At 41.2% G+C, this 23,768-nt stretch overlaps 1 protein-coding gene across 6 annotated transcripts in view; it reads right to left on the bottom strand.

Moving 5' to 3' along the window:
- The window catches only part of LOC113022580 (inositol 1,4,5-trisphosphate receptor type 1), a 73,023-nt gene that overhangs the window by 3,783 nt on the left and 45,472 nt on the right, over nt 1-23,768 (bottom strand). For all 6 annotated transcript variants that reach the window (XM_026168120.1, XM_026168119.1, XM_026168118.1 and 3 more), the window contains 16 exons: nt 20,981-21,171; nt 15,111-15,294; nt 14,699-14,952; nt 13,822-14,022; nt 13,628-13,738; nt 13,272-13,367; nt 12,689-12,832; nt 12,465-12,572; nt 12,162-12,354; nt 10,809-10,931; nt 8,071-8,246; nt 6,213-6,377; nt 5,546-5,735; nt 5,346-5,438; nt 3,452-3,588; nt 2,436-2,601 (listed from right to left, as the gene is read on the bottom strand). In XM_026168120.1, coding sequence (XP_026023905.1) covers nt 2,436-2,601; nt 3,452-3,588; nt 5,346-5,438; nt 5,546-5,735; nt 6,213-6,377; nt 8,071-8,246; nt 10,809-10,931; nt 12,162-12,354; nt 12,465-12,572; nt 12,689-12,832; nt 13,272-13,367; nt 13,628-13,738; nt 13,822-14,022; nt 14,699-14,952; nt 15,111-15,294; nt 20,981-21,171 — 2,532 coding nt within the window. The remainder of the gene's footprint in view (nt 1-2,435; nt 2,602-3,451; nt 3,589-5,345; nt 5,439-5,545; nt 5,736-6,212; nt 6,378-8,070; nt 8,247-10,808; nt 10,932-12,161; nt 12,355-12,464; nt 12,573-12,688; nt 12,833-13,271; nt 13,368-13,627; nt 13,739-13,821; nt 14,023-14,698; nt 14,953-15,110; nt 15,295-20,980; nt 21,172-23,768) is intronic.

Here is a 23,768-nt window from a genome sequence, read left to right on the forward strand (position 1 = left end):
AGGCTGTGCATTTCTCAGAGAAATTCTGACTCTACAGGCATCGGTTAGCATGTTACATGTTAAAGTTCATGAGAGCAAGGTTAGAGAAAGACAGAAGAGGTTTGGCTTGTTTGGAAGCACTGACAGGAAAAAGCTTTTTCTCTCTAAAAGGAACATTTTTGCTAAATTGCGTCTGAACAAACCACAGGACCCTTGAAACTCCTTTGGACAGACGAGGCCATAGTGGAGATATTTGCCCCTAATGCACAGCGGCACAGGACCTGGACACTTAAAGACAATGATTTGACCACAAACTCAGTTGTATACTAAAGTATTCTAGAGTCAAATGTGAGACCATCTATCTGAAAACTAAAACTCATATATATATATGAACTTAAAAGTTTTTTAAACGTTACCCAGTGTGACACTGACAGCCAGCAGGTTGCACCCATCCTGTTAGCTAATGTGGGCAGGGACAGGCTCCAGCTCCCCCTGTGACCCTGGTTGTATAAGCGGGTTGGAAAATGGATGAATTGTTCTTAAAGTTAATTTTCTCAAGATGGTATTTTTGGATTTATAACTGAAACCACTTCTGTAAAGTAGACAGTCGAGTTTCACATTTATTGATTAACTTGTCACATGGACTGAAAAAAATCTTACTTTCCCGAATATGGCAATTCAAATTTCAGTCTATATTATTTGCTAGCCTGTCATTACAAAAGTGATGCATGGTTTACTTTACCCATTAAGAATAATTATCCACATAATGAAACCAATTAGTCCTCACTAAAAGCCCATAAACCCTAATCTTTCTACTCAATAAAGGGGGCTGCACAATAGTGTTACTGATGTACAAATGCGGAACAAAAAAGGCCCAAGGATAAAAACCTTCTACAGTTTGATAAAAAAAAAAAGAAGCAAGCAGAGGCTCACTCAAGGACACCGGCAGCATGAAAACCAGACCAATAAGATGGTGGAGGTCATTTTATCGTGCCAGTGAGCCTGATTTGTTGCACAACAATAAATTAAGCTACAGGTAAAAATCCCTGTGCAGGAAGTTCATGACGTAAATCAATCATTGGCAACAGCCCCCAAAGACCTGAAGACTAATACGAGACTGAGCGAAAGATCAATGGCTTATAAAACCAAGCTAGAGGATGTTGAGCCACTTAACATCCTCCTGCGGAGCCCCTAATCTCTGCATCTCCTGTTCTCTCGTGGTCCTTCTGGAAACCATAGAGACAGCAGCTCCCCCTGTGGCCTGGCCTTATTTAACATGAATGAGTCAGAGCTGATGGCTGGCTGGGTGACATAATACTGTTCTCATTCCATATGCTTACCACTTGTCCTGACTGCCTGACCCAACATACGCATGCACACACATGCTCACATACAGCATGTACTTCTGGGCTTACACTCAGTAATGAGCAGAGACATGCACACGCTGCACGGCATGTTCTTATTTAGCTACTTACTTACATATAATGTACATATAAGGACATGCGGCTGATGGCACACGGAGGGACAAAGTTCGGGCAATCGGCGAAGCCTCACGAGACATATGGTAAGGAAATTAAGTGTGTGCGAGTTAGTGAGCGAGCGAGTGGGAGAAAATGTCTGTGCGTGTGAGACAGACATGAATTATGGAGGCGAGCAGAGCAGTGGCAGGAAGCCCTCATGACTCAGCCTTCTTTGGAACGGCAGCAGAGTGAGAAGGGGGAGGGAGGGCGGGAGAGACGAGGGGGAAAGCAACAAACTAATAGACTAACTAATATGGGCGTACCACAAACCACAAATACACCAAAATCAAATCAAATCTAATATTCCAAGAGGAGAATTTGGGAATAAAGTAATATTAGATAGACTGTGGAGGAGTTCTAATAACAAGCAGTCTTTAAAACCACACAGAGCCCTTCCAGCAACAGAGCACAGCCTTACCGGGCTGGCACACTGCCCTTATGTTAAGACAAGTCATCCCATCACTGGAAAGTTAAGAGGTTTATTTCCCATGACTAACATCACAGGACTTCTTGAGACAGAAAGCTGTGCCCAACACCCGGTAGGTTACACACAACATTAAAGTATGTATGCATTTGAGCTGCAATTATACATTATCAGCTTTTATCTCTATTGTTATTTATTTTATTTTATTTTGGAGCAGTCACCTGGCCTATAATGTCTCACTAGTGGAATTTGCAAAGGGCACAAAACATGTCAGGAGGGAGAGTCTTTTACTATTTTCCTACAGAGTTATGCAGCTTCCTCATATTTTTATTCCTGGACTCTGCCAAAGTAACTTTGCATAATTCAAAGGTTATACTGGGTCTCGCTCTTTATAGCCTCTCATTTACGGGTCTGGTTGAAACACATATACATACATATAGGATATATGTGTAATAACGTATATGGAAAAAAACAACACATCCCCTTTAACACATTAGATTGAGCGGTCTTACCGCAGATAAAACACGAGGTCTTCAGGATTTCCTCTTTCTTCTGTTTTTCACTCCTCAAGTCAGCAAAGGTGTCAATGATTACACCAAAAATAAGGTTCAGGACAATGATGATGACCATGAAGAAGAACAGCAGGTCATATATCACTCTTGCTGCAAACAGTGGCTCCTGGGTAAGATACAAAAAACAGGGTTGTATGAACATTAGGGTCATGATCCCACATTAAAATAATTATAAACTTTAATTTGAGTGAGGTTAATATAGGGAGGGGAAACAATGAGGACCCCCTGTCCCATTTAATGGCATGACCTAAAAGGCAGGCCTTTATGTAAGCAGGTGTTGTGGATGATGTTACGAGTATAAAACGAGGTTAACCTTGGTCCTCACGGTTGTTCATGGAAACATAAAGCCGTGGGTATAACCTGCCAGATGCTACAGTAACAGAGAGGACAGGAAAGCCGGTCAACGCGGTGCAGCCCGTCTCGGATACACCGGTTAGATTCACCGACTCGTTTTGCTTATTTACTCATTGCTCTAGAAAGTCATGGGATGAGCCTGTCTCTGGATTCTTTCGACCACCCTGCAGTTGCCACCCACACAATGCATACTACCCCCACTTGTTTGTGACAAACCAAATAAAGTTGGAGCCACCATGCCACCCGTGTCCTACGACTGCTGTAATTTGCTTTAACAACTAGTAAGGGTCTCAGAGTCGAGTTGCGAATGCGTGATTGAGACATTCACATCCTCTTTTGACATCATAAGTGGTTAAGCCTTCATTCAGTGGAATTCTATTTTGAGGCGTAATTCTCACACAAGGCGGAGGCAGCGCAGCTGTAAGGAAACATTGCGAAACCTCCATACTTTTGAAACAAAAACAAGTTTAGTGGCTCATAGCGAGCTCACATGATCCATGGCGCAGCTGCGGGTGCTACACCTTCTCAGCCAAAAACACAGACATATACACATGCACACACATGCAACATAGCGCCTGAGGCCTAATCGCAGTTGCACGTACCTCTTTGGAAGGCTTGCGAAGAACATCCCCCACTCCCCCTCCACTCCTCAACCCGTGACTCAGCACAGTAACAATGCACATAAGTAAAGAGTCGCACGTCCGTTCCATGTTGTCCTCCTCAATGTCATCCCCTAAATCTGAGGAAACAGAAAAGACAGCATGTTTAATAATTACAATAATTAAATGAGAGACTATTAAACAAATCATTGTTGCATATTCGCATCACTGCAGCACTAGAGAAAGCCTATAACAAGTCTTTATGCTATAATGCTTGACCGGACTGATCCAACCAGGAAATCAGCACATATAGAACCCGCAATCATCTGTTTATCTAGCATCAAAACAACAAGGTGTGACTCGAAGTGATTGTAACAGATAATAACATGATGAAACACTGACCTCTGGAAATAACAGCAGCCTGACATAGTTTTAAAATAACTCTCTGCCTGCTCAAATATAATAAAGTCATAAACTGCAAATGCATATTTATTTTCGAGTCGTTACACAAAAAAAAAAAAATCCTGACCCAAATTTGTTAGGTTTTAATCGCCCCCTTTTTTTGCTGTTATATATATATTTGTATATATGTATGTGTATATATGTATATATATCTCAACCACATGCACTGAGTGGCTGTGAGGCGCAGACGCAATGCAGTTAGCTGATCGATGGCTGCTCCCACAGTCTTATAATACATTTAGCAATCTTTGATTTTGAAAAATGCACCCTATACCCTATGAATATTTATTATCTACCAGTATAGGTGTTGAGTTTGTTCCACATTTATTCAGCTATCATATAGAGTTAATGGACTTCATATCAAATCGTGTGACATCATACTCAAGATGCATTGACTGCATTAGAAACTTTTCGATGCTGTATAACTGAGATGCTGTGACATAGTGGTTGCAATGTTCATATTCAGCATTTATGAATTGGTTTATGATAAATAATACATGTAGAATAATTCTCTATAGTAGGAAGTGGAATTATCCATGTAGTCATTCATTAAATATAAGACGTCAACTGCCATTCTATTATAAAATATCCTTGACTTTGATGCAGCCATGCTGGTATGTTTTGGTTCATGCTGTGAAGCCTCTAAGTCAAAGCAAAAGTGTTTGTTTGGCTGGAATGTAAGATAGATGCTGAATTTAAGGACTTCTTCCAAAGTCAAATCAAAAACAGAGTAGAACACGTGATCTCTTTGCTGTTTTGGGCCAAAGTATTTTTATTGCTATGTCAGTGATGATGGCAGAGGGAAGGAAACTCAGATGGTGAACCCCAGGAGAGTTTATAGTTTCTCTGTGGAGCAAATGTAAACATGGAGAACGGTCCAGTTTATGAGTCACATCACTGAAAATATTTTCAACCATCATTCTGGTTCCAGCTCCAGACATAAACAGTTTTTCAAACGGGTAGCATTGATGGCAACAAAGCTGGCGGGAAGTTCCCCAGAAATTTTATTCCTTTTTTGTGACTGTCATTAATCTGTGTCACATGAAGGTTGATAAGGTCGCATGTGAGTTGCTTAGGTCAAATGGCAGGCACATGAAAGACAATCGAGTCACATGGATTGAAGTGCGGATAAAAAAGGGAAACAGTGCAACAGTTTTCCTTTCCGCTTATTGTTGTTTCACAATTATATCCAACAACAGATCAAACCTAGACTAGACATGACTTCCAGTAATTTGCCATCTTCCTCAAGATATTCTCCTATCTCAGGGTAGTCAGGGGAAGAGGAATGTAAAATATATCTCAACCTTAAGTTAAACACACATGCATACAACTAATGTCTTTAAACCATCTCAGAGGAGGGTGTCAGTCCTTCTTCCAACATCTAAACACTATTTATAGATTAATGGAAGACTCTGATGTTGCCTGATAGGGTTACCTTCCTGGAGGGCATCTGTAGTGCAGTTTTCATCAGTACCTCCATGACACACTGTTGCAGACAGGAACTCGCCGGCCAAACTACCTCCACTTTCTAGAAAAGAAGGGAGGCAATGTTTTCTAGTCCTTTTTTAATGTGGAGCTAACAATCTATAATTAGTCTACTTGGAAAACTGATAAATAATTGCAGTCTCTCCTCACTCATAGTTGTGTTGGGGATATGGTCCACCTCCAGGATGAAGTCATCCTTGAAAAATATGTAACCCACGATGGAGAACAAGTAGACCAAAATGAGGGCGAGCACAGCGGTCAGCACGATGGAGCGTCCATTACGAGTCACACTCTTGATCACATTCAGCAAGGTCTCCTCTCTGTATACCAGGTCAAACAGCTACGGAAACAAAGCACACATTACAGAAGAACAAACGACTAAATCAGAATACACCATGAGGTTTCTTGGCTTCCTTGCATGATTTGGCATTTTCTGTCTGCCGCAAAATATTAGATGTTCGTGTAAGATTGTGCTATTTTTTGAGCTGCTTGGACCCACGTGAAAGGAGAACATCGAGAAACACTTGGATACTCAGACCGATGCGCTAAAAAGCAGACCTGAGGCACTGGGGAATAGCAGTCAACAGTCCAATGACAACATTGTTAAAACACCAAAAAAGGAAATTTCTAGGAGGATATGGCCCTGAAGGCATCACGGCTGCAGTTTAATGAGAAAAACAAAAATAGGTGGGGTTTGTGGGTTGCTATAGTGATTAACTCCCTTTTAGTCATAGTTAAGTTTCAATCAGACTGTATTAATCTCTTCTCAGGACGGATGTTTATTTAAAAAGTGAATTCATTTGTGTGATTGTCTTACCAAAAGACTGTAGAAAAAAACATGGCCAAACACCCCCAAACAGCAGATGATGAGGTAGATGAGGTGGTAGAGGAACTCAAAGTCCATCACCATGGCTTTGTAGCCTCGTGTGAAGGTTCCTCGATTGCCAACAAAACTTATCAGGAAGATTATCTTATTACAAACCTGAAAGATAAAGACAAGCTGCCTTTAATAGCAACAATAGTGAGTAATGGATCAGCATTTTAATATTCAATTTAAGAAACAAAACAAAACAACAACAGCCTTCACTGAAGACAAGCTCTGAAAGCCCTGACAACAGTATGACTCTGGTGCCTTTTAAGCTAAACAAAGTCACTAAGTGTTTACCCCGGTGTGTGACCTGTAACTTAATTTTTTTGAACATCATCCAAACAAGAAACTCTGTTTCTTGAATCGGGTTAAAGGATTAACAGAAACCCGGTTAATGCAGCCCGAGTGGATACCTGCTTGAGAAAGTTGGCGACTCGAGCAGACACATCTGTTTAACCAAATTTCTCCACGGGGTTTTTAAAAGAGCACATTTGGCTGATAAAGAGTTCAGATAGGCGTAGTATCAATGCAACGATAGTGGAGAGTGATGAAAAGAAAGGTCATACACTCCGCAGCCTTTTGACCCAGATAATGAAAATCTATAGCCTGACTAAGAACGAAACTAACACTAAATACCAATTAATTAAGTTTCACAGTAAAAATATGATATTTATTTGAATATTTCCACCTTTCCATTTCCAATCTTTAAAAAAAAAAAAAAAAAAAGGTTAAAATATGTCAAATACATAGCCAGAAGACATTTGACCTGCTGTGCATAAACTAGATTTCAGTGTACCGGAGCTACTGCAGTCCGTGGTAACTTGTTCTCTGATTTCTTGCCCTAACCTGGTTTCTCCCAATAACCTGCTTTTGTGTGTACATGTAAACACAGCCTGCACAGGGAGAGATGACCGCGCGCTTGAGTCTTTATTTTGCATTGTGTGTGTGTGTGTGTGTAAAAGTATATAAGAGCACATCTAGAAAATCTCTGGCGGGTGAAGGGGCGGTGTAACCCTCTTTGAGATCCAGTGACGCACTTAACACCACAAAGTACAGCCAAACACAGCCAGCCTACAAGGCTGGGGGCAACACTACAGGCAGACGCGGCACTGGCATGCCAAGTGGGCTCAAGTGTGAGTGAGAGATGAAAGGAGAAGTGGAACTGGTGTGGCAAAGGTTTCTGAGTATGTGAAAGTAGTGGTGTGGGTGAAATAGTAAACCCAAAATTTAAAAAAAAACGTCTGTCATGTAGGTAGTTTAGACTTAAAATGCCCTGTCAGTCTAAATTTGAAAAGCATCAAGTTTCTAACGCTTATCCAGGCTCACTGTGGGGCTGGAGCCCATCCCAGCTGGCACAGGGCAAGAGGTGGGGTACACTCTGGACAGTTTGCCCACTTGTCACATCATTTATTATTATTATTATTATTATGGATCAGTTAGCTTATGAAACTATTTCTGAGAGCCCAGTTTGACATCTACTTCAAACTGCTTGGAGGTTCAAATGACCAATCCAAAAGCCCTAAAATATTTAGTTTATTGAGTTATTCTTTATATTACTTTATATTTTTTAGATTAGAGAATTGCTGAAAATAAGAAAATGTTTATCTTGTTAGCTTGAAAGATTGAACCAAGGATTCAGTTATAATCTGCCTATTATAGCGATTTCTAATTCTTTTGCATTAGCTAATACTCACTTTTACAAAACTTTCTTTCATTGTATTCAGCTGGATACACAAATGCACAAATGGATGTTTGGCACTGGTGGTGGTGATTTGGGTTAAATGACCGTCCCTGTGAGCTCACTTACATTGAAAGCACCCAGAAGGAAGAGCGTGGGCTCCAGGCCCACAGAGAAGATGAGACGAAGGATTGTGACAGTGACCAAGGCACCGATGCCCAGTGGTTGTGGCATGATGATAACAATGATCAGCGCTGCCAAGACTCCCATCCACAAAAGGGCAGATAAATGGGGATCCAGGGTACCTGCAGGTAATAAATAACACATGAAGACAATTAAATGTGCAAAGCACAAACAAGCTATAGGTAAATGCACAAACCAGCCAACTCGTTATACAGTAACTGTGACACATGTGAAATATGAAAGGACATGTTGAGAGGATACATGTACAGTCTGGAACTTTTCAGTATCATCCAACTTTGTTTTTTTTTTTATGAGATCCGCTATCTTCTTCCTACTTTGGAGACTTTGAACTGAAAGAGAGCCAATTACATAACACTTAAAGTGTATGACACAGTTTCTTGCGTTAGCGTGCGCACCTGATGTTCCTCCTGATCCTGTGGTAAATCCAGGATTAGTGTCCTAGTCAGGGGTTTCATGTGACAGTGTGTCACTCAAGCTAAACCCATGTTTCAGGAGCCTAAAAACAAGGCCATATCTAACCTGCTGCCTCTTTAAGCAATGTCTTTTCTAAAACGTGTGTATTATTGTAAGAACTCCGTGAACTCTATTCACAGATCGACCTCAGGGAGCGGATACATGAGGAAAATAAATGGGGTAGAATTTAATAGATTGAAAAAGATGAAAAAGTGCAGCAGTGGGTGACAAAATAGAGGGGGGAATATTACAATGAAGGCACCGCTCTTTACCTTCCCTCTCACTCTTTGTTTCCTCCCACCTTGCCTTCCCCTATTCCCTTCTCTCCTTCCCTGTCTCTCCTTTTTTCCTCTCCCTCCCCAGTCCCTGTTGAGATCACATGACAGGTGCCACTTGCATAACACTGTTCTCTAAAAATACCTCAGCTGAAAGATTCATGAGGGATGAGCGGGGAGGAACGCACAGCTCGAGTGATGTCGCAGACTGAAAGAGGGGCGTTTACGTGCACTCACAAGCTTTGCATGCGCTGCACACCTAAGGTTAATGTGCAGGCAAATGATTGTGTGCAAACAGCTAGAAAGTCTGCAGTCGAAAAGCTGGAAAAGCGTGCGCTGTTTGATTGTGATTATGTATCATGGGTGTGTGACGCTAGCCACAGCTATTCACCAAAAGCCAGTCACTCATGCATGCAGGCACAACACACTGACCTAGATTTCCTGCTCTTATAACCCTCATTCTAAAGCCTCAAGCAAAGGAGGGCGTTGAGCCAGGAGAGCAATGTATGCAAAGGCATAGGCCGAAAGCCATAAAAGTGACTGTTTAACCCTCTCCAAGCAGGCGTTGCAGATTTGCAACAGTTAAAAACTAACAACCTGATTACCCCACATACGTATTTTTTTACTCAGAAGTACCACTGCAGGACTTGGTTGTGCATTAGCAACAAAAAGTTTAATTTGAGCCTGAGAGGGTTAAGCCAAAGGTATGCTGGAGTCTCGCACACAGGTCAAGTGGTTCAGTAAGACCTTGTTGGTGACGTTATGAGAAACCGCACCAGATTTTAGTTTTCATTTCAAAATGCAGTATTTTTTGTCATCACACATAATTCACAAACCCATCAGAAAAGCTGTTAAGGCAAAATGAAGTGCTGATTGCTAAAGCAAGGCAAACTTCTTTCCTGGAAATGGGTTTATTGTTTGATTTTTATTTTTATATAAAAATGTTTGATTTTTATATATATATATATATATATATATATATATATATATATATATATATATATATATATATATATATATATATATATATATATATATATATACATACACACATTATATATATACACATTATATATATATACACACACACACACACACACATATATGGCTTGTGCTACCTAAGACAATGCAGGCTCAGTTTACAGTAAATTAAAGTGCACCACTCCTCTGTTTATTACGGTTTCCATAGAACTACAAGGTAAATATGAGCTGAAGCTTTAAGGGCATGGTGTTACTGCGGGTGTGTCTCAAACACAGATTACCAGGTGATTAGAAGTCAGCATGTAAGAACACCGTGGCAGAATGAGATCAGTGGGTCAGTGGCCACGTCCAGCAGAGTCACCCAGCTCTTTAAAGTGTACCTCTCTGGGTGTGTAGCATGCTGTACATTACAGATTCTTTCTTTTTGGTGTCGTTTTTAAAACTTGATTCTTAAGTCATTGTTGCCTCACAACATTGTTATCGTTTTTAGAAAACTTCTACACAGCTGTCTATATTTGCATTTCTCAACCCATTGTGAGTTATAGAATGTTATAGATGTGCTTTGAAGCAGGAAGAAAACATGTCAGTGAGCCCCTGTCCTTCCGGTTTTTTCCCCCTGAGTACATAACCTTTGTCTGACCCTTGTTTCGAAAGAAATCTGATTGCAACATCATGGCGCTAGATACAAATCGTCTCAAGCAAAACAGCATCGAAACAATATCTACATTCAAAGAAAAAAAGAAAATCTCTATACTGTCTGTGAGCATGTCACATGCATGAATGACTGATAGGCAGCCTCATCGGAACACCTGACAGAAAACGTCAAATGAAATGTGTCAAAGTTTTAGTCTAAAACGATTGATTAACTGGAAATGTTGCAGAAATGCTTGCGCCTATTTTAGCAACAGGATGTGCGCGCAGTCACAGTTCATACTCGGGTGCCACCTCACTGACCTCCATGTACCCCTTCGAGGGGGTAGAAGAAGCAGACCAGGAGATTCATGAGCACAGCCAGCTTGAAGGAGATGCCACTCCACACCGACATGTTTCTTGAGCACCAGTACAGCACCGGCTGGGCTAAAGAGAAGAAGAAAGACAAAACAGATTCTATTTTTAAAATCTGCTCCAAAAGCCAAAAGTGAAGTTGGCGGGTTGCCTATGTTGAAATACCAATTCAGCAGTTTGAATTCAAATAACCTAAAAGTAAATTCTTTTATTTGAGAAGCTTTGAATATTTAAAACTTATGCAGAATAAATGAAACTTTTTGAAATATAAGGGACCAGCAGGTTCAGCTGATTTCAGTATTTGGTTTATGCATCAACAAGCTGCAAGTTTGAAAAGAAGAACTGAGGAAGTTCGGCTTCAGTGTCTTTGATATGTAAATATGAAGTAAGCGTAGCTGTCAAAAACAAAATGAATGGTTTAAAAGTTCAAGATGCAAAACATGTCACCTCGACCTTTTAACACAACATTTTGCCTACTCAGGTTTAATTGGAAAAGAAAGAAAAAAAAAAAAAAACAGATGCAGGGACTTTTCTGTGTCCATCCCCTCCTTTACGTGAAAGACAAAATAAGGGTTTGTGTGGGTATGAGGTATGTGAATTAGAAGTGTGAATGAGTGTGGGTGTGGGTCTGCGTGTGTATGTTTGTGTGCATGCGTAAGCACGCTCTCACTTGTGATTCATAAGGTTACTGTATAAATGTTTCATGGCTCAAAGAATGTGGAAAACCCCTGTCCGCTTTTAGACAGTGGAAACATGCACATGCATAACATGAGCGCACACAGGATGACATATTTAGCCCTGCCATCAAGGTGCTGATGCACATCCTTTCATCCATTTTCCAAACACTCTTATCCTGTTCGGGCTCGCAGGGATTGAGCTCTATCCTGCATTAAGGAGGGAGGTCACCACCAGTCTATCACTTAAATACACATAAAAAAAAACACATTTATAACTACGGCTAAGTTGGAGTTTCCCCTTTCACATGACCTGCATGTTTGTGGAAAAAAAGAAAGTAAAACACCCAACAGAGCATGCAAATTACACACAGAAATTTTCAGCTATCCATGAAGCACAGTATTCCCAGAAAAAAAAAAATGCACGGAAGTTGTACTTGCCATTAGGAAACAACAGGGGCATGTTGCCACATGTTTCAGTACCTGTTTTAGTACACAGACTCTCACCTTCTCCACCTGTAGTTACTCTCCGTGAAAACAGACTGTTGTTCGCGCACGCACACACACACACACACACACACACACACACACACACACACACACACACACACACAGAAGACAAACTCACCTCTGAGTTTCTTCTGCCAGTTCATCTCATTAAAGAGGTCCTCTGCTCGAAGGAAGAAGTCATTGATCTTGCTGCCTTGCTCATCTCTCTCTGTGGTGTAGTACACCCGGAGCTTTGACTCTGAAGTTAGGAACTCACAGATGTTGGGTACAGGGAAAACTATCTCCTCCATGGTGCGGTCCTGACGCACAATCTGCAGAGAGACACTCACAGTCACCTCCGAGGGAAGCCCACAATTTGTGACGTAATGTACAGAAAACATGTTCCGATTCACATTCTGTGACAGGGGTTTTGCATTATGACCTCTATCTGAGCAGTGTGATTGGCATAGAACTCCAAGGCCTCATCCCCCTCTCCACTAGACACTCCTGGCTTTAACATCAAGGACAGCTCTTTATTATGACGTGCCAACTGTATAAAGGACACACAGGTAGCAAGTGAGTTGGTTACAAGGGACAACAAAAGGAAAATGCATGTTTCTAAGATACAGCATATACAGATTCTGCAAAAAGAGATAAATAAGACACCTGGTGAGCTAAGATATAGATGTTGTGTCCAACATTTCGGGGTGAAGCAGCATCATGTTCCTCTTCTTCTCCGTTATCCTCCTCCTCCTTTGAGTTTTCAAACTCAACCTCCCCCTGCAGATAGGCTTTCTTTATCACTTCCACCTGCAGACACCCACATACACATATATATATATATACATACACATATATATAATATATATAATAAATAATACAATTCTCATCGTGTTGGTCTTCAGAAACTTATTCAAGATGACATCCCTTCTCCTTCACTATTTCAACACTTTCCCTGGATTCTGTTTGGGGGTGTGTGTGTGTGTGTGTGTGTGTGTGTGTGTGTGTGTGTGTGTGTGTGTGTGTGTGTGTGTGTGTGTGTGTGTGTGTGTGTGTGTGTGTGTGTATGTATGTATGTATATATATATATATATATAAATATAAAACACACCCTAGTATTTTTACAAGGTAACATCAAATTGTTGTTATGTACTAACAAAAACAAGGTTATAGCTGAGTAGATTTTGCATTTGATGTAGAAATAGCAGCTCAGGACTCAATGACAAGATGGACAACAACAGGTTCTCACCAGCTCTTTAGGCCTCATATTGTACAAGATCCTCTCAGCATTCTCACTGTCATGACGGCTTTCCATGATGGCGAGCAGCAGCTTAGATGCATTGTTCTGAGAGTCAGAATTGGAAAAGATAAGAACTACAGTTTCTTCATCCAAGTAAAGCAGGCGGAAAACCTGGTGCTCTAGGAAAATAGACTGCTGCTATTTTTCTTGGCAGGTATGCAGAAAAGCTAGCTCAGACGGGTGAATTTCCTGCTCTTTCACGTCAAGCCTATTGGTGTTACTGCTGTGAAAGGAAACTACAGCGTTTTTCCCCTCATTTTTTAAACTCTAGTCTTAAAGTAAAAGTGAGATCTGGCTCAACTTACCTTGAGCTCTAAAACCAGGTCCATCCGCTTCTTCCCAAGTGGGTTAATGTCATTAAGAATCAGGGCAATAATGATATCAATGCCATTGGACTCATGAGTGGCAATGCAATTCTGGGGGAGAAAGGAATAACTGTAATAAAAAAAATAGTGGTGAAGGAGTTATAACTTCCTTCACCGCTCAGTGTCTTTCGTACCTGGTTTTCATGGCAAGGGCCTTGGCAGTACTCTGTTAGACTCTCCAGTGTTTGGTTGATGAGAGCAACATTCTTCTCATTGATGTAGAGTCCGAGCAGACCGAGACCGCCTGTGGTGCTACCACAGATACAGTCTAGAAACTGAAGCGTCTCACACACAAGGTTGTAGTTGTTTTTGTTGTTTTGGCAACGAAGGAAGTTCTAGGAAAAAAACAGTGAAGGTTTCACACAGTTAACCAGCATGTAAACAACATCAAATTCAAGAGTGAAACGTCCAAGGAACAGCTCGTGCATGCTAGTGGACGTCTGTTTTTGCACAACAACATGGAATTTATTAACAAGCAGGTAAGCAAATATCTATACATGAAAATACAATTATTCTATCAAAATAATAGTCTTTTTAGAAACCTGCATATGAGTAAACAGTTGATAAAATCTCATTTTGTACATCTTGGAGGATCTTGGGGGAGGGAAGTACAATTAGTGGTACTGTTTAAGTCTCTAAACAAGCTTTGACGCAAAGAGCTACCAAGAACCAACATCCTCTGCAGATACATCAGTAGAAACTAAAACTGATTAAACAGAGCCTGAATCCTCAAGACTCAAGAGCTTAGTAACAGAAAATCTCTGCTTTACAAGCTCGGTGGAAAACAAATACATGTGAGGCTCTCTGAATAGAAGAAACCTGAAGCCCTGATATCGCTGCAAATAAAGATACTTTACAAAGACACACAAAGCTATTGGCATTGGTAATAAAAACCATTGGAAATTGTGTCTGGACTCTAAAGGCTTCAGTTTAATATTAAAAGGAAGTAAAACTGGACTCATTCTAAAGTAAATCTGTAAAACTAAATTTGCGACGCTCAGTCTGACCCACCTGTAGGTCACGGTTGTGATTCTCACAAAGTAGCTGGAGAAAGCGAAGGATAGGCTGCATGATAACAATCACAAAACTCATCTCTCCTTCATCCTGGTTCTTGTCCCCCGTGCTGGGCTGACCATCTGCTGAGGTGAAGTGGTCCTCGGGGTCAGCTTCTCGCCGATAAGAGTTAAAGGCTTTCTTTGTGGCAGACGAGGCCTCTAATAGCTGCTCTTTCACGTCTTCTGTCATCACCACAGCTGGGTCTTTTGCTATATAGAGACATAGAACTCGTACTATAAACTGAGTCACAACTAAAAGAACCTTCAAATATTTTTTTTCCTATTTTAAATTTAGAAATAAACATGAAATCAGCAGTTTCCAAACTGGGCGTTGTTTAGTGTTAACAACCCTACAGGTGACCTCTGACCTTTTTTGCGAACAGGGGGCTCTTTGTCCTGGCTGTCATCGTCTCTTTTCCTGTTTCCCAGGTCGCTTGTATTTACTGTCACCGTGGCTTTGATCTCGAGCTGGGCTGACTTCATGCGGTCATAAAAGACACGGAAGAACTTTTCTGATTTTTTGTCTTCTGTCAGACGGCAAAAGAATGAGCGCTGGAGACACAGAGAAAGAAGAGCAAACTGGAATTATTCCAAAACCACAGTACATGCTGTGTCACTGTAAAATGGAAACGAACATTCAGTGGTGTCAGATTCTTTGCTGAATGTGTTGACGCTCACCTGCAATATGAAAAACCGGAATAAGAGCAGTTGATCAACAGAAAAGCAATCTGCTACTATGCTGATAAGATTATCATATATGGTGGGGAAATAATTATTTGATCGCCCGCTGAATTTGTAAGTTTGCTCACATACAAAGAAATGAACAGTTGTTATGGTAGTTTTAATGGAGTTAGAATATCAACCAAAAATCCAGAAAAAACACATTTGAGCCCAATGCAAAACATGACTTAGCAGTTGGTGGAGAAACCCTTGTTGGCAAGCACAACGCTAAGATGATTGTTTTAGTTGGTCACCAGGTTTGCACACCTTTGGCCCACTCCTCTTTACAGAAACTCTCTAAAACCCTTAGGTTTTTTTGGCTGTTGCTTGAGAACTCAAAGCTTGAGTTCTCTGCACTGATTTTCTACAGGGCTGAGGTCTGAAGATAGGCTAGGCCACTCATTATCCTTAATGTGCTTCTACTTTAGACACTACTTTGTTGCCTTGGCATATGTGGGGTATATTTGTCATGCTGGATGAGCCATCCACAACCCATCTTCAGTGTTGTGGCTGAGAGAAGGAGGTTCCTGTCCAAGATTTTATGACACATGGCCCCGTCCACTGGCCCCTTATGTGGTGAAGTCATCCTGTACCCTTAGCAGAAAAACAACCCCAAAGCATAATATTTCGACCTCCATGCTTGTGGGGATGGTGTTCTTTGGGTGATACCCAGCATTTCATTCCTCTAAACATGGCAGGTCCAGTTAATGCTAAAGCAACAGCACTTTCTCCCAACTTATTGCTGATGGTCTTGTAGCCCATTCTAGCTTTGCTCAGATCAGTCTTGCCCCTGACATCCTCTGAAAGCTCTTTGGACACGCCCATGATGGTTGAGAGGTTGAAATGGAAGAAAGTGATTCTCTGGACAGGTGTGTTTTACACACATATGGAGTTGAGATCAGGAGCATCTGTAATTGATTGGCTGTAATCTGTGGGAGTCGGAATTCTGGCTTGGTAATCGGGGATGAAATACTTACTTCGATCAATGACATGCAAATATATTTGTAACTTCTATGTATGTGTATGTGGTTTTCTTGATTTTTGGTTGATGTTTCATCTCTCTTTATTAAAACGACCATAAAAAAAAATTCAGCAGTGGATCAAAGAGTTTTTTCCCCTCATTGTATATAGCATGGAGGTTATACCACGGGAAAATTTAATATCTTTTGGTGTATGTGATCTTTAAACAAAACAAGCTAATAAAAAAAATTGTAGAAAATTTAAGAGATAAAATAGAAAGAAAGAAAACAAATAAACGGTCAAACTTTTTCTTAACAAATTAGCACACTGTCTCGGCTTACAGTAAAAAACAAACAACAAATCGTTACTTTATATCAGAAAACTCTTCTTTATAGGAAAACAAATCTTTATTCAAAAAAATATTAGAAACTCTAATGAAGCAGGTCTAATTTTACAGTGATGTGAGGATTTAATCGCTGCAGCTATGGCTGTGGAATGAGGTCACACAGAATTAGGACACTTCCATGCCCGATGTATACACTGTGTCCCAACCCACAGGTCTGTTGTTTTGATTATGTAAGAGATGTTAGCAGCACAGTCTATGGAATGGCTTCGACGAGCCAAAGCAGCTTTGCCACACTAAAAGGGTGAAAAAAATTACATGAAAGGGAGAAGCCTGGCCTACTTACACAGATACAGAAATGGAGATGGTGGGAAGTTGTGAGAAAAAAAAAAAACTTGAGGCAAAAGATAGATACCAAGAAGTGGGAAAAAGGGGCAAAAAGAAGGGGAAAGAACCTATGATCGAGAGAGGGGAAAACAAGAGCGAGTGATAGGGAGGGAGAAAATCTTATCAGATGTGGTATCTAGGCCAGCTCTCAAAGTTTGTTACATAACCATATGGTCTTTTCAGGTTAGATGTAGAACTGGGCTAGTTAAGAAAACAAATACAGTAAATGATAGTCACATGGAAAATGTTAAGCAAAAATAGACAAAGCAAGCTTTGTTTCTGCTCCTCCAAGGACATTGTTTTAAATGTGTTTGTACTGCGGCGGTTACATGCGATGCAATTTAATTTTTAATAGGCTCGCTGTGCTAAATTTTTCATTCAAAAGTAAAAATAGTGACAAACCAATTAAGGAGCCAAAGTGAGAATTTATCTGGCTTATTAATGACTCAATGAAGGGATACGCCGGTTTTACAGCCTAGTTTCCTTTAAAGAAACAATGACATAACTGTGTGACTGTGCCCCAAAGCAGATTCTCGAGCCTCGTGCCCCACCCTGGCCCTCCACCACTGAGCAGCAGCACTCCTGCACGTACACACTCTGCCAACTTAGGAACACGGAGACAGCAGCGTGGGGAGGGGAGACCTACCAACCAAGGCCATCGTGCAATAAACAAGTTGATGACAAAGTGAGGAGTACAGAGACGGGCATTAGCTACAACACTGGCAGCCCACTCGCTGCTCACACATCACAGCATGCCTGAGGAGGGAAGGGTTGAGGGGACAGTAATGGTCATGCCTGTCCGTCTTTTTTTGTTCATATAACTGCCGTCCATCAGCCGGCTAAAGCGTGGGCCTGCAGGGCGGGTGGGGGAGGAAGGCAGGGTGCAAAGGGTGAGGCATGAGGAGCGGTGGTAGGTTAACACACAGTGATTAAACCAGAGCAAACACAGGAGAGCACTCACCAGCACTCTCTCACCCCTACCATTACATAACTCAAACAGACACACACACACACACACACACACACACACACACGCTCGTACAGTACCAGCACACACAGGCTGGAAAGCACATACGCTAATACGCCTACTGACTTTTACACTCACCAAAGTGGGTCAGCTGTCTCTGCCATAGGCACATGCCAGTTCAGAGAGGACACACCCACATATCACACATGCTCTGCAATACAGTATTCTCTCTCAGCTTTGTCCTTATGTAATCATCAATCATTTTCATAGCCTGTCATTCAAGTAAAATATCCTATGAGATACTATGTTTAGTCATTTACATTCAGGCCTAGCAAGACTAGCACCAGTGCTGAGCTACAGTATTTGATAAGGTGAATCAAGTTAAACTGAGTTATTGCCATTCGCTGCGATAGCGACAGTGGAGGTGAATGTACTGGGCATGCCAGAGCGTTCTTTTCTTTTTCCCAGCATCATTTCTTTTTCACCTGAGAGCTAACTGAGTATTTGTTTTGTTTTTTTTAAACACCAGTTCTTAGGAACTGAACCAAATTGAGTGACTCACTGAAACAAGGACGTGCGCACAAGTAAGGGACACCACAGTAAAGAAAAACACCACAGCAAAGCTTTCCTCTTCTGATTTCTTCAGAAAACGTATGTGACAACAATCAGAAGTGAAAACCTGTACTTTCATATCTAACCACGTTGTTACATTGTGTAGCATTTGGACGACAGTCCTCACACATTGGTTTACGAAATCTGTGCTGCTGTATCAAGACACCATCTGTGTTTTGATGGCGCTTGAAAAGCAGGAGGAAGACTGGCATAATGGAGAGATGACGTTACGGATGAAGTAACACATGGTGGTCAAGGCAAGGAGAGAACACGGTGATAGTAACGAAGGAGGATAGATGAGAGGGACGAAGATGTCACGGGCCCCTGCAGTGTTGGGTAAACACAGAGCCTGTCTGTATCTATGGAGGCAAACCCTAAGTGGAAAGAGACAGAGAAGAGCAGGACGGGGTGGGGGCGGACAACACTGAAAAACAAGGTCATAGCGCTTTCCCTTCTCTCCTTCCGTTCCGCCACTTGGCATCAACAAAGGGATGTTATGTAACAGCTATTTATACTCGCGCTCCCTTTTCCTTTCACCCTCCCTCTCATGTCAGGCAGCGCCACATGTAAACCAAATGGAACTGCTGCTGCTCCTCTCTACTCTACGCTCTTTCGAGACCTTTTCCCCGTTCCTCAGTTTCTTCCTTCTTCCTTTAAATTCGCCACCTCTGCATTCACATTTTTTCCTTTTTTTAGACTGACTACTCTGGTTTAGCACACCTGCACATCAAGGGCTTTGGAGGGAAACGGAGCAGCACACCATGCAGTTAGAAGCCAGATGGCTGACGAGTAAAATGTTAAAAGTTGTCATGTAACAACAGAATTTACAGCTGTCTGAGATCTCTCATAGCTGTAGCAAAAAAAAAGAAAAGAAAAAAGAAAGATAAAAAGCCGCTATGTGACTGAAATATAGGAGCAAAGGAGTGCAAGAGCCTGAATGTAAAATATAACCTCTAGTGGATCCGTGCATTGGCCTTGCATGACAGCAAACAGCATGCATGTGTAAGTGACTTAACTGAGCATGCAGCTGGGTTATTCTGTGTGGTTTATTTCTGTGCACTATGTAGGCCATGAGTAAATAGTTAACGGTGTTACGTGAGTACAAGACACCCAAGATCCAACAGGTGCTCAGCTCAGCACGACAGTCACACAACCCCACTTATATTTCCCATGGCGTGCTTTCTTGAAGAGACGAGAGAGAACAAAAGAAACGCCTGATCTCAAATTCAAGCTTTAAGCTGTCAGTCACAATCATCATTGTTGTATTTATAGAGATGAAACGAGGCTTTTATCTCAGGCTTCCTTTATAAGCCATCCAGTAACTAAAAGAACATAAATATTTGCACTGTATGGTGCAGTTCTAGCACTGCAGGATAGCTTTCCCTGCAAATAAATCTCCCTTTCCAGAACAAACTTAAGAATGCGAGGGTAAGAGGAGCTCCAGTTTCTCCTCAGTCCGCTCTGTGTTTCCTCATCCCTCCGCCCTCTCTCCCCACTGCCCCAGTTCCGGAGGCCCAGCGTGACCCAGTTTGGGCCAGCAAGAGAACGCAAGGGAGCGAGGCTGGAATGTTTTGAAGGCTGAGACATTCCTCATTGTTCATTCACACAGACCTTATGTAACACAGACGGATCACGTGATGTGGCTCTGCAGCAGCCGTGGGAAGCCAATGCATTATCTCTGAAACAGTGGCTTCCTCTAATCTGATTATGCAAGCTCCTTGCTTACACAACGTAGACGGACACACAAACAGAAAAATGGGGATCCACTGACAGAACAACAGACATAGGAAGAATGGACGGTGGGGGAAACAGAGCAGCTCGGGCTGAACCCGAAAGGAGGAGAGTTTATTTAAACTACCCAATACACACCTAAGAATTTCTAAAATGAAAAAACAGAAACACATGAACATTTTTGATCCAAAGTCTACTTTAGGTCTACTATTGACATTATTAGCAGCTGGTCTGGTCTCCCAGCTAAGTTATATAGGGCTAGACGTGAGGGGGAGGTGCCGCAGTAATGTACATGTGCAGCTATGGTGGCACACTGACCCACTTACTGAAGATTGTCTAGTGATGAAAAATTCCCTCAATTACACAGTGTTCTTTACACTGATCGTATTGGAGCAGATCATATTTAAAGTGTATAATTTTTTAAAGTGAGATGCAGATTTATACACAAATCAGTTGTTTCGCAGTAGACAACAGACACAAGTCCATATTCTTAAGGTTGAAATGTTTGGTTAACTGACCTGGATGGTGGTGTTTCCACCCTCCAGCAGCGCAATAGCTAAGAGGATGCTTTCTTGGAAGACTCGGTCGCTCGTGGTGTTCATGATGAGGTCAATAACCAGGTCAGAGGCTCCTTCTTTGTCCAGATGACACTGTACCTCTGCCAGGCTCATTTCCCCACGACTCAGGCCCCCATGTCCCCCTAATCCACCTAAAGACCGAGATGAGGCAATGGGACAATTCAGAACAGGCTATATCAGACATGTGGCGTTAATTTTTCATTCTAATCTGGTTTATTTTGGAAAATTTCCTGCAAATACATGGGAACTACAACTATAACCATTTAACAGCTTATTAAATCATCTGGAGATAATAACAGAGAAACACTACTTTGCTCTTAGTAAAGCAAATTATAGTTCAATTAAAACATATAGTGAGATTAAGTATTTGGACTTTTTTTCATCTTTACACCAGTACAGTGCGCTTTAAATCAAACAATTAATATGCAAGTGAGTTGCAGTGTTGAAGTACAAATTACTTTTGACAGTTGAAAATGGAGGACTATATAATTTCTATTAAGTTGATGCCATATTTTGGTTAAATCCCTTTAAGGTGAAAGTCTTCACTTCCATCACATAACCTGTGGTTGTTTACAGAGACAAAGCTCTAAAAATGTGCTGTTTTCCAAATATTCATGGACCCAACAGTATACATACACAGTTAAAATTAAATAAGAAAAATAATGTGCTCAAAACTTTTTGTTGCTTTAATAATGCTGTGAGTCATCAGAAAGTGTGACCACCACTGTCAAATCAGAGGTTTTAGCAGTTTGCTAGTCTGGCATATACAGGTGTGTGTAAACACAATGGCACAATCTTCCCAGTCGTGGATATTCCAAATTCATGCCAAGGTCATACAGTGCAAAAGGCAGAGAAATTGCAAAAATCCCAAGAGCTACATCGCAGACTCTGCAGACCTCAGTTAATATGTTAAGTGTTAAAGTTCACGACAGTATAAGCAGAAAAAGACTGAAGAAAGATCCTTTTTTTTGAAGAAGAAAAGATGCCGGGAAAAACCCTCTTTTATTTAAAAATAACAAGGCAGCATGGTTTAGGTTTACATCTGAGCAAGCCATAACTTCTTTAATAATGGCCTTTGGACAGATAATGATACCATTCCACTTTGGCAATAATGCCAAAGTGGAGATGTCTGGTAATAATGCGAAGTGTCAAATTTGGAGAAAACCAAACACAGCATGTCAGCACAATCAACCACACAAACACTAACTATCAGCATGGTGGTGGAGGGGTGATGATTTGGGCTTGTTTTGTAGATAGAGGACCCGGGCACGTTGCAGTCACTAAGTCAGTCAAATACAAGGCCATCGCTTAGACACCTAAAGCTTGGCTGAAACTAGGTCATGCAACAGGACATTGACCCCAAAGCACAGCAATCAAAGTCCAGACCTCAACCAGAGTGAAATGCTGTGATGTGATCTTGACAGAGCTGTGCAAAAACAAGCACCCATGAATCTCAATGAACTGAGTTATTGCTGAAGTTATTGCTGCTAAAGGTGGTAAAAGTTACTGAATCATGGGGTGTACTTAGTTTTTCACTGCAAAATGTACAAACTTTTTCTTTGTTAAAGAGTCCAAAAAGATGAACTTAAACAGGTCCCGAACATGCCGTGCTATCAATCCTTTACTAACCACCTGTGCAGTGCAACTGTCCAGTGGTGTGATTCATTGTACAAGCCTTTGCCTGTACATCCCCCCTTGAGGCCCAAGCTTCAGGCTACATATGGAATCTCAGTGTGGCTCTTGTTTCTGCAACAGGTGCAAAGTCTGTTTTCACAGGAAGTAGCAGCTTGTCACCTAGCAACAGTAAAAAGTGGATCATGGAGGGGATGGGTTTACTTCCTGCTGACTGGAAGTTTGCCAAAATGTTGGCACAAAAGGGAAAGATGGAGACCTGGGTACAACTTTAATCATCTCTGTTCTTGACTCCTGTTGAAAGAGCTTTTGTACAAACATCTGAGCTACTTATCACAAGGCTTAGTGAATCAGTGATGTCCTTTAAATCACTTGTCAAAACAGTTGTTTTTTTTGTGGTTTTTACTGTTATTGCCTTTTTTAAAATCTTAATTGCATTTATTTTCTGTTGATATTTTGTGTCCTCTTTTGTCTATCATTATTATCATTATTATTATTATTATTATTATTATTCAGTAGCATTCTTGCCACAGCAGATACAAAGTGTTCAGATTATTAGGTTAACAGACTCACAGCACATTGTACTGACACCAGCACAGTGTCCGTGTGTCCCCCGAATCTATATTATGATAAAATGTCTTACATCAAACATGGCAAAAATCAACCAATCGCTCAAAAAACAGAAGAAAATACACACATTGCTTTAGTATTTTGACTGCAGATAATAAAAAAGTAGCAATGTTATCAGGTAGTGATAAGAATATTTTGCTCTGCATGCTCAAAGGGCAGTTCACAGCCTGACTCAGGAGCTGATAACCAGCTCAGGGCCAGACAGATAAAGCCCCATCCTTATATAACAACCCAAAAAGAGGTTTGCCACACTACAACTTCAGAGGCAGGGAAAAAAAACGAAAAAGGTTCATCTAGACTTTGATCTTAAATAATAGTAGTTGTAGTCATGTTTGGCAGCACAATCCCCCTCCTCTTCAGCAGCATGCGTTTGGTAAATGCTTCACACAGACACCAGGTCTATTAGAGATACTGAAAGATGGGTTTCCTTGGCCTTTCATGCAGGAAGAAAACACCACTGAAAAGA

The sequence above is a fragment of the Astatotilapia calliptera genome, chromosome 5, assembly GCF_900246225.1.
Source record: "Astatotilapia calliptera chromosome 5, fAstCal1.2, whole genome shotgun sequence".
In the NCBI taxonomy this organism is placed as follows: Eukaryota; Metazoa; Chordata; class Actinopteri; order Cichliformes; family Cichlidae; genus Astatotilapia; species Astatotilapia calliptera.